Source organism: Triticum aestivum, chromosome 5A, assembly GCF_018294505.1.
Source record: "Triticum aestivum cultivar Chinese Spring chromosome 5A, IWGSC CS RefSeq v2.1, whole genome shotgun sequence".
NCBI classification, from domain to species: domain Eukaryota; kingdom Viridiplantae; phylum Streptophyta; class Magnoliopsida; order Poales; family Poaceae; genus Triticum; species Triticum aestivum.
In genome coordinates, this window is record NC_057806.1 from 521416930 (window position 1) to 521427995 (window position 11066).

Below are 11066 nucleotides of genomic sequence, written 5' to 3' on the forward strand. Positions count from 1 at the left end.
AGGGATAGGTACAACGTAATACGTATATTTATGCGCTTTTGACAAGGAGTGGGGACAGGCACCCCGTACGTCCACACTCGTGCCACTAACGGTCGTAGGCGTGAGCTTTCACTAACAGATGCACTTTGCCCAAACTCAGCTGCCTAGCAGCAGATCAGGGTGCAACTTGGCTGGGTCGCGCCCTTTTACAAAGTACACTCGCAGCAGAACAATGGTGGGCGCCTTGATCGCGCCCTCCTATATATACCCCATGTCCCATGAACAGAGCAGAGAACGACAGACAGACAGAGACAGATAACACAGCCACCAAAGCATCGACCGATCGGCGTGCCGGGTGAACTGTGAGTTGATCGAGCTGGGTGGACATTTCTTGAATTACATAACTTAATCAACCATGGGTCGTCCTGATTCCGAGGCGCCGACGTCGAGCATCGCGGCGGGGCTGGCTGCCGCCCTCGGAGGCGGGGGAGAAGCGCCGGCGCCGGCGGGGGCAGACTCGGCTTTCGAAACCAACGTGGTGATCATCCTGGCCGCGGTCTTCTTCGCGCTGCTCTTCGCCATCGGCCTCCACTCGCTGGCACGGTGCGCGCTCCGGTACGTGGGGTGTGGGGCTGCCGCCGCTGTTGCTGCCGGCGAGGGCAGGGCGTCGGCGCGGGTGGCCTGCAGCGGCAGCGGCATCAAGAGGCGCGTCCTCAGGAGCCTCCCCGTGGAGGTGTATGGCTTCGGGGAGGTCATCGACGACGTGTGCGCCATATGCCTGAGCGAGTTCGTGGACGGCGAGAAGGTGCGCGTGCTGCCGCTCTGCGGGCACGGCTTCCACGTCCGCTGCGTCGACGCCTGGCTGGTGTCCCACGGCTCCTGTCCCACGTGCCGGAGGCCGGTGCTCGAGGGCGCGCCCGCGAAGAGTGAGACGGACACGGTGATCACCGTGGTCATCGCGTGAGTTCATCACGCAACGAGGCATGCCATTGCTGCCGGCACGGCACAGCCCTGCATGCGCAAGCTCCTGCGGAATTTTCAGGCGCTGATTAATAGTGGAGTGTACAAATGATTGAAATGTTCAATTGCTCGTGTAAATATTCAACGGGGCAAAGCGCTTTCCTGACATCCTATGAGTAAACAATTTTGCTGAATTACCTTGCTCCAGTTTTCAATTCTCCTTTCTCCGCCACCGTCGATAAGTAGGGTGGCCCGTGACGCCGAGTCGTCGATGGATGGAGGACGACTAACTGCCCCGTTCAACCGACCACTTTGATGCTACCCTCTCCGTTTCACAATGTGCGGCATATCGATTTTCTAAAGAAGTTAAATTTACAAACTTTAATCAAGTTTATAGAGAAATTATTTATACCTATAATATCAAATATATATAATTGAAAGTATGTCTTGTGATATCTAGTGATATGCATTTACTATTCTATAGATGTATATATTTTTCTTTACAAACTCGATCAAAATTCATGAATTTTGACTTAAAAAAAATCTATACACACTAAATTGTGGAATGGAAGTAGTAGTACTCCCAGCTTAAGACCGGGGACCCTTCACAAAAGTACCTTCTGTTGACGTCACAGAGATGGTGGTGCGCGGTATGGTCGCGGTCGTAACGTTGGTCCTCTTCTTTTCTGTTAACTTCATGGGCGCCCAATTTTGAATGGAATCAGTATTCTCCTCGAGTACTTTTCATATATGTTTTGATTTCTACCAATATATATATATATATATATATATATATATATATATATATATATATATATATCTTCAAGTAATAAAATAAACAAGGAATATCGTGTTTAAACGAGCGTAAAAATTAGTGTAAAAACAACTCATCAACAACACCTTCAAGAAGGAATCAGCGCTCGCACGCTGATGCTAGTTGGTCAAATGAGAAGTTAGACCAACCACTATCACCCTCGAAATGGAATATCGAACCAACACCTTCCACAAGATAACATCTTACAGACGTCGACACTACATGATCATGTCGGAATGGTACATCATGGTTTCCACTCCAAGAGAATACAACTGATATGTCTGCCTCCATAGTCATCGTCCACCTAGCTCTCTGTCGCCCCTACTCACACAAAACAAGCATGCCATAGAAGAAAATGCATGAAGGGAAGACGGTCTCATCACTTCGGATTACTATCGCGCGTCACAACCATGCCTAGCAGCCCCCTCCCCTCCCCTGCACCAAGTGCACCACTTGGATGGCATTTCCTTCTACCGCCCGCAGACGAGCCAGAATTGGCCTCCGCAGCGTTAGCTAGTCAAGATGAGTGAGATGATTGTTGTTCCTCACACAAGGTCCCCACAAGACGAAGCCAACATTCAATGCATTGTGCCAAATCTGCATGATCTTGCAAGCCTCGCCCCCACTGTGTTGCACTAGCCCACACCCGTTGCCGCATCGGTTCAGCACATATGAGTGTCAGATCCACACGCCACAGACACCATTGCATCGAGATGACTGCCGCCGGTGCTAGGGTTCTTCCTCAGAAGCCACCGGTTGGTGTCTCTGTCCACCGCCAGAGGCTAAAGTGCTAGCTAGACTGTCTACAAATACACCCCACTAATACGCGCAATATAGCCGTCGCCATCCCACACAAGGTAAGGCGTGGCTGAAAAGATGGATAAGGCAGGACTGCCAAGCCGGACTATTGACGCTCCCGACATCCATGGGTAGCACGCAGTCGCGCCACTGCTAGTTGCCGCTAGGCAAGGCTAAGATGAACACCCGCATGCACAACACGGGAGATTCACACAAGACGGCGCCCTGAATCGTGAGAAGACAAGTCTCCCCATCGCCAGCCGCTCGGCGCCATAGACCGTTGATGTTTATTGGCAGTGGCGAGGCAAGGGAGGTTGTGAAAATAGTTTTCATGTGTATCTTTATGCGAAGATAAGTCAAACAGCTCACTTGAAGTCGATTAAAAATAAATAAATACTCCCTACGTCCACTAATAAGTGTACCTATAGAATTTTTTGACAGATTATGGAGTGGAGTAAAAAATGCATTGGGAAGATGCAAGTCGACATCTCTCTCCTCTTTAATTACCCCACCCCAATGAGTTAAGTGCATGTAGAAAGTGAGGAGACCATATGTTGAATATTATTGGTCTTGATTACCATGTGCTGAGAAAGAATATTTTTTCTATTTTAAAGTGCACTGTAAAGATAGAAGTATACTCTTTTATGAACAAATTTTAAATGTCAAACGTACACTTAATCGTGGACGGAGAAAGTATTCTAGTAAGATAATTGCGTTTTCTTTTCTTCATGCTCTAAACACAGGGTGGAGGGCACCACATATTTCACATACATGGGCTTACTATGCCTTTTTGTTTTTGCGAATGATTTTCTTTTTGTGAATGGGGCTTACTATGCCTTATAGGATTTGTTTTGCCTTTGTCTCTTTTTTTTTCAATCTGATCATGCCTTTTTCTTTGTGATGAAGAGAACATATTTATGCGTGGAGAAATTACCAAGCTCCAGCGAAAATAACAAGATACTGCTGACTATACTTGACACTGTCTAATAAGAATAATATCTCGCCGATGTTGTACAGTGGCAACGCACAATCTACCACATACATATAGGTAGAGCCATATCCACAGCCTCCATTCACTGATGCCACAAATGCTAAACTAAAAGCTTATGTGTTGACCAATGGGTGGTGCTGCTTGCTTGTTGCATTTTTTTTTTGAAACAAGTCAAAAGACTTGTCATTTCATTGTTTAAGAAAGAGGTTCAAACATAGCGCGTGAACTGGAAAAGTACTCCCTCCGGTCCTTTTTACTCTGCACATTGGATTTGACGAAAGTCAAACTTAGCTAAGTTTGACCAAATTTATATTAAAAATTATTAGCATCTATGATATCTAATAAATATAATATGAAAATATATTCCAAAATAAATCTAATGATGTTGGTGTTGTTATGTAAATGTCAATAATTTTTTATATAAACTTGGTCAAAGTTAGATGAGTTTGACTTCAGACAAATCTAATATGCAGAGTAAAAAGGACCGGAGGGAGTAAAAGATCACTCTCGCGGTATTAAATGACACAAATATCTAGGTTGCATCATCAAGACTAATATTTGCTATTTTGCTTAACGGAAGATATTTGCTGACCCAGCTTTAGGACAGGGTTAGTTTAAACGACTCTAGATCTGAAGCGTTAAAAGCAGATATGTTAAACTGTTAAAGAGCAGATCCCATTGGGCACGGGGAGCTATTAACCCTGTCCTGAATCATTTTAAATAGAACAACACGTATAGTAAGATATTTTCTGGTGCATATATTAATTTATTTTTGGAGAAAAAGTGCATATACTTATGACAAGAAAGATATTAGCGAGTCGTACGTGCATAGCAGAACAACTCTGTTCAAAATCTCGCCATTAAAAAGTACTACGCTGAGAGCAACATACTGCTATTCTGTTGGGCACAGCTTTAAGGGACAGATAGCCTAAACAAGTCACTCTAGTACGGATCATTTAGACAACTCATATCTCCCGCCTAACGTTCAACCTTGCATATCCAAGATACCAAGAAAGTGCACATATCCAAAGAGAGCACTCACCATCGATCAGCGCCCGCTTTAGCGTGAGCATTGTCATGTTAAGCACTCAAGTACGATAATAAACTTCCCACAGGGACGATGCCATGTAGGATATCGTGGCAGATTGTTTCCTAGCCATGGAATGCTCTTTTGTTTCGGATAGTGTGGGGACATGCACGACGTACATTCACACGTTCCCGTTCTAGCAGATAAGAGCGCGCATTTTTTTTGTCCCATATTGTTTGCAATGCGGTAGGGACTTGCACCACCTACACACACCACTCGTGCCACTAGTGCTCACAAGTCATGACCATGAGCTTTCACTACAAGATCAGATATGATTCTCTAGACTTTGGAGTTGCAATTGCATTGTTCCATGCACAGAGTTGTAATGTTATTGAAAATAACAAGTAAGTTGTCGAATGCCATATTTTATTACCGAACTCTCTATATAATTCAAGATTACATAAAATCCAGATCTCATTTATTAATGTAACTTATTATTACTAATATTTTATTGAAATTTACCAATTCTACAGATGAAATTTTGGGAAGACTTTAAGCATTGTGGATATTGTTATATTATTGTGTTCCATATAATTCTGCATTCTAAAAAAGAACCATATTCACTTCAATCGTATTATATGTGCACACATTAAAATATTTGTTTCCTAGAAAATTTATAGCCAAAATTGTGTATCGGATGCATCACAAAAATTAGATTGGCATCGTACTTTTTATAATTTCTAAATGTTCATATTCATAAATGAATTAACAGGTAAAGTTGCTTCGTGGGGACAATATATTCAAAATCTAAAGCGTTGAATATTTTGAACATGGGAGTATTTCTCCAATGAAAAAAATATTGGTTTGGAGCAATTAATTATTTTTCTACTTAAAAAGTACTCTTCATAGATATATTTGTGTTGTAATCTTTTGTGTTACCTTAGAAGTTTCCATTATTTACACTGAAATGAATTATTGGGATCGGCTTTGCCATATCTCCATGGTGTTTGTAGTTTCACTTCTTTTTTTTGCGGGGATGGTGTTTGTAGTTTCACATTTGTATGTAAGATGATATCTGCTAATATCTAATATAAGTGGGATATTTATTTGTTTAATAGTTCTTTTGTCTCACTGCATATTTTTTTCTCAAACTTCTAGAACTGAGTGTACACAACACATTCAGGCTGGAAAAGCTCACGTCTTAATTAGACCTATTTCCTTCCTTTATCTATGGAATATAACCATCATATATCTTCATTAGGTTGTCATATAGAAGTATTTCATGTTTTCTTCCATCCTCCTTGATATTTCCTACATCTAGTTTCCATCTGGTATATATATTTATTTTGAAGATGGACCTCATCTAGTTTCATACGACTATTTTTTTGAATGTATAGTTTCATATGACTTCAATTCTGAGAAGGATGTCTTCAAACATATCTCATACACAAAAAGCAGCTTCCAACATATATCTATTTTGTAATTGTTTATTCTATACTAGAGACTGCATACCTCCTTTTTTCGCAAAATTTCCATATCACCACAATGTTTATAGTTTTATATGTGTATTCAAAATGGCACTTTCCTAATTCTACAAAATTATTGTCTCTGACATTTATTTTCTTTGGATGTATATTTGTACTCGAACTTCTATACGTAAAAGTCCACATAGTCTTGCATTTATTTGAGACATATATATGGCTTCTGTTATAGTGGGCCGCTCTTTTACTAATGGTGTACAACGGTTAGGCCTTCATGACTTTACGTACACATGTCACAACCAAAGATCGTCGTAACACAATATATCATGACCTGCAAGATTTTCATGTTGCGCACTACGCTGCCTGAGACTCCAAGACAAGTCGTCATTGTCTTGGCATCCCCTTGGCCAACCTCGGCGTCTGCGTCATGCTCCTCGGCTATATCAGCTGACCAACTTCCCTTAGACATCACGCTTGTGGCTTCCATCGCCAAGGCCAAGCACTCCAAGGTGAATCCGATGGGCCCTCACCGCTCCTGCATGCTTCCCAATGGTGAAATAGCCGATCTGTCGTCCCTCAAGCATGCGCAGCTGCTGGCCACGGAAAAGCATCTTGAACTTTCAGGTAATACTATTCCCAATTACTCCATCCTTAGTGAGTTCCCTGATGATAAATTTCTTGAGGTTTTGGATGATTGTGGGGTTTCCATCGATAGTGGGATTCCGCTCGATAGCTCTGATCTTTCACGTTTCCATTTCCTTTCTTTGCTTCGTTCCCGTGAGCTGGCGTAGGCAGTCTTAGCAGAGGCTGATGCTCATGCGCCTGCAACTAGTATTCGGTGATTGGGGCCCCCGACATAAATGTTCTGTAGCCCACAAAGGATAGCGGTGTGGCTGGGGCCGCACACTCATACTCTCCTGGTCATATGGCTAAACCAGTGAGCTTCTGTAGCCCATGTTTTCGAACATCCGTAGCTTAGATCACGTGGGTAGAAGAACACAACTTAAAGAATATATGAGCCACGATAGTTTGGACGTAGTGGCATTGTAAGAAACCACCAAGGCAGATTTTAGCGCAAGAGACTTACTTTCGATTGATCCTTTAGAACGATATGACTGATGCTAGGTTGCGCCCGGTGGCCACTCCTCTGGTTTGTTGATGGGTTTTAATCGGGAGTGTTGTGAGGTGGTTTCATGGGACGAAGGGATTTTCTTCCTTGGTGTCGTTATTAGACATTGGTTTACGGTCCCACTGACCACATGCGATCTATTGATTTCTTGAAGGTAATCAAGACCAAAGTTGTTCTGGCTAGTGTATCCTGTCGGCAATCATGGTTGGTGGCGATTTTAACTTGATCTAATAAGAATAACTCGAACATCGATTGGCCAAGGGTCAACATGTTTAATAATTTGATTGTCGTGATGGGGAAGTGACCAGATTGGGTGCTACATTTAAGTGGACTAACAAGCAATCAGCTCATGTTCATAGCGTTTTGGACATAGTTTGTTTCTTCGGAGTGTGAAGTGCTCTTCCCTTTGTGCCTATTGGTCGTGGAAATGCCCATTGGCTCTGAACTTGTTCCCTCGTGCTCTCCTCAGTAGAGGAGTGCATCAAGAGGAGCACCAGGTTCAATTTTGAGACTCTGTGGTTTGAGTGGTGGGCTTCAAGTCGCTGATAATGGTTGTTGGGTGCAAGCACTTCCATTAACCATTAACTCGTGTGGTCCTATGTTGGTACAGATTGTGGTGGTGGCTAAGAGCATCTCCAGTTGCGCCCTCAATAGGCTCTTCCCAGGCGTTTTTGCCACGCCGGCGCCGAAAAAATGGCCCAGTCGCGCCTCCAGAAGCCCATTTTTCGCCGGCTCGGGCCGAAACTGGTGCCGGCGGACCCAGGCCGAACCCGGCTTCCTGGGGGGCGCCTGGGGCGCCGGCACAAGTGAAAAGGGCGTGTGGGTCCGCCCTGTCGGCGAGGCGAGCGCCTCTTCCCGCCGTTTCTTCCCGCGTTTTCCCCACTTCCCTCCCGTACTCTTCCTTCCTCCCGCCAATCTCCCTCCCGCTCGCCTCCCTCCCAGCCTGCCGCCATGCCACCGAAAAAGTACGTCGCCCCCCGCGCGGCGGCAACCGCGACCGCCTCCGTCGCCCAGCCGAAGCAGAGGAAGCCGAGGGCGCCGCCGATCAAGCCACCGGGCATGTCAAACGCCGAGTGGAGGGTGGAAGTTCAGCGGCGGGAGGCTGTCACCGCCAACCGGCGGAACAGGGCCATCGCCAAGAAGGCCCGCGACAATGCGTCGCGCGCGGCTGCGGCTGCCTCGGCGGACCAAACCGAGGCCGAGGCGACTCGTGCGGGGATGATGAATCCACCTGGATGCCACGCCCAGTACGCGCCCTGGGGCCAGCAAGGCGTCGGCTCTCCGCAGCCATGGGGATCGCCCTCGCCGGGCTACGCCGACGGGGACGCGCATGGTGGGTTCAACCCAAACGTCACCTTCCCCCACGGATACCCAACCCAGCGCACGCCCTCTCCCGCCTTCGCCGGCGTGCAGTACCCTCCATACAACTACTCGCCGCCCGCCTACGCTTCCTCCCCGACGCCCCCGCTACGCCGTGGCCCGCTGCCCTTCTCACACCTCGGCGACACCGACGAGACCGAGGCCGACATGGACGACATCATCGCGGCAGGTTCAGCCGCGGCCGCCACGTCTCCCGGGTGCGTCACCCGGACGAGGTGGTGGATCTCAGGGGCGGCATGGACGGCGAGCTCGGCTACGTCTACGGCGAGGAGGAGCAGGAGGAGGAGGACGACGAGGAGGAGGAAGAGGAGGAGGAGCCGACGCTTGCGACGGCGAAGGGGCGCAAGAAGAAGAAGAAGCGGGCGGCCAGGACAGGCGAGCCGCACATCAAGTGGGCGTCCAAGGAGGAGGAATGCCTCGCCGAAGCATGGAAAGTCGTCTGCCTCGATCCGACGACCGGCACGAACCAGAGCATCGACACATACTGGGACCGCATCAAGATCGAGTTCGACGAGCGCAAGCTCGTCGACCCTACTTCAAAGGTGTCTACATGCAGCGCGGCTCCAAGGCGATGGCGAACCATTGGGGGCGTATCCAGGGGCGTGCAACAAATGGCATGGGGTCGTCGAGGAGGTCGCGGCTCGCCCGGAGAGCGGCGCCAGCGTCGAGGATCAGGTATGCCAAGCCGGCCTCCCGCCTCTCTTCGCCGTGTACGTGCGTCAACTGTTTGTTCCTCCGTGCAGTTGCTGTGCATGTTCGCCCTGTACTGGCAGAGCAACAGCGACGCCGAATTCAAGTACCTCCACGTCTACAAGCGCATTGACAAGTGCGAGAAGTGGGCAGAAGTCCGGCGCACCCTCGACAAGGCCAAGGAGACCTACAAGCCGGACGCGCTGACTCCTGGCGCATCGGAAGGGTGGCCGGACGGCAACAAAGTTGCCAAGAAGGGGAAATACGCCGATGCGGACACCGCTCGAGTGCAGGAGTCCATTGAGCACTGCCTTGCCGACGCGCAGGCCCGGGCCGTCCTTCGTGAAGAGAAGACCGAGGCGCGGTGGTCGGCGTTGATGTCGAGCAGCGCCGTCAAGCTCGACCTGCTCCGGACGAACGTCGCCGCGAAGAAGTGAAACACCGACCTGGCTTTCCTGCTGGGCGGGGCGGACATGCTCCAGAGCACCGACGAGGCGGTCAAGGTGTGGTACTTGGCGGAGCGCGGCCTCATCCTGAACCAGCTTCCCTCGACAAGGCCGCCGACGCACACGCCGACGCCGACGCACACGCCGCCGCCGCCGCCAAGCCCGCGTGACGACGCCCAGCACCACCGAAGCCGCGCCGACACCGCCCAGCGCAGAGGCTGCCCCGACACCGCCAAGCCCGCGCACGCCAACTCCGCCGACGCCTGGGGCAGAGCCCGCCAAGTGATGCGCACGCGAACTTCTACCGCTCTATTTTTTGTACGCCGAACTATGGCTTGCGATCGCCCGACTTGTGGCGTCTTTTATGAGCGGGAATGACCAAGTTTGAATTTTTCGCGTCCTTGGAGCGTGACTGGGAGCTAGATCGCCCCTAGAGGCCGAACTAGCGCCGGTTCGCCCCCAGACCGCCCTTTTTAGCGCCCTGGGGGGCCGAACGGCTAGAGATGCTCTAAGTTGCATCTATTCATTCGTGGCCGGGGAAAAGGCAATTATCAAGAGTGCTGACAAGGTGCTGCACAAACAACTAGTTGTTGAGCTTGCTCCGCTTCCCGCACATGTTGATTAACACATGCTCTCTTAGAAGCTGAATGGGAGCACATATATGCCACCGAGAACAAGGTTCTTTCTATTCTTCGCGTGGAGGAAGGGTATTGGCGCCATAGGGACGAAGTCAAGTGGATTACTAAAGGGGATGCGAACACGTTTTATTTTCATGCTTGTGCGAATGGTCTTAGATTCAAATATTCCATCCTACATATGAAATTGGAGCAGGGGCTCATTTTCGTCAGGAGGACATCAAGAAACACATATGAATTCTACATTGGATTGATGGGCTCTGATGCACCTAAGTTGGTCGTGTCGCACTCTGATTTGTGGGGTCACTCACAACATGTCTCATCAGAGGAAAATGGCGAGCTTATGCTCTCCTTCCCGCATCAAGAAATTTACGCAACTCTTCTCTCCATGAGCATGATACGACTCTGGGCCCTGATGGATGGACTGTTGTTTTTTCCGTAGGTTATGGGATATATTGAAGGGTCCCCTTTATGACATCTATAATGGCTTCACGTTAGGAATGGTAGATATCTCTAAACTAAACTTACGTGTGCACTCGTTAACTTCGAAAGTCAAGGGGCAGGCAACATTTATAGAATTTGCCCGATAGCGCTTGATAAGTCTCCAACATATCTATTTATTTTTATCATTTCATGCTATTATATTATCAATATTGGATGCCTTATATGCATTTTTGTGCTATTTTATATAATTTTTGGGGGCTAACCTATTAACCCAGTGCTAGTGTCAGTTCCT

General features: G+C 48.0%; 1 protein-coding gene across 1 annotated transcript; it reads left to right on the forward strand.

The window, feature by feature from the left end:
* The first annotated feature begins 287 nt into the window (after positions 1–287).
* On the forward strand, positions 288–1020 carry LOC123107458 (RING-H2 finger protein ATL74-like). Its single transcript, XM_044529443.1, has one exon. The coding sequence runs from the start codon at positions 395–397 to the stop codon at positions 941–943; it is 549 nt and encodes a 182-aa protein (XP_044385378.1). The 5' UTR covers positions 288–394; the 3' UTR covers positions 944–1020.
* The last annotated feature ends 10046 nt before the right edge of the window (positions 1021–11066 follow it).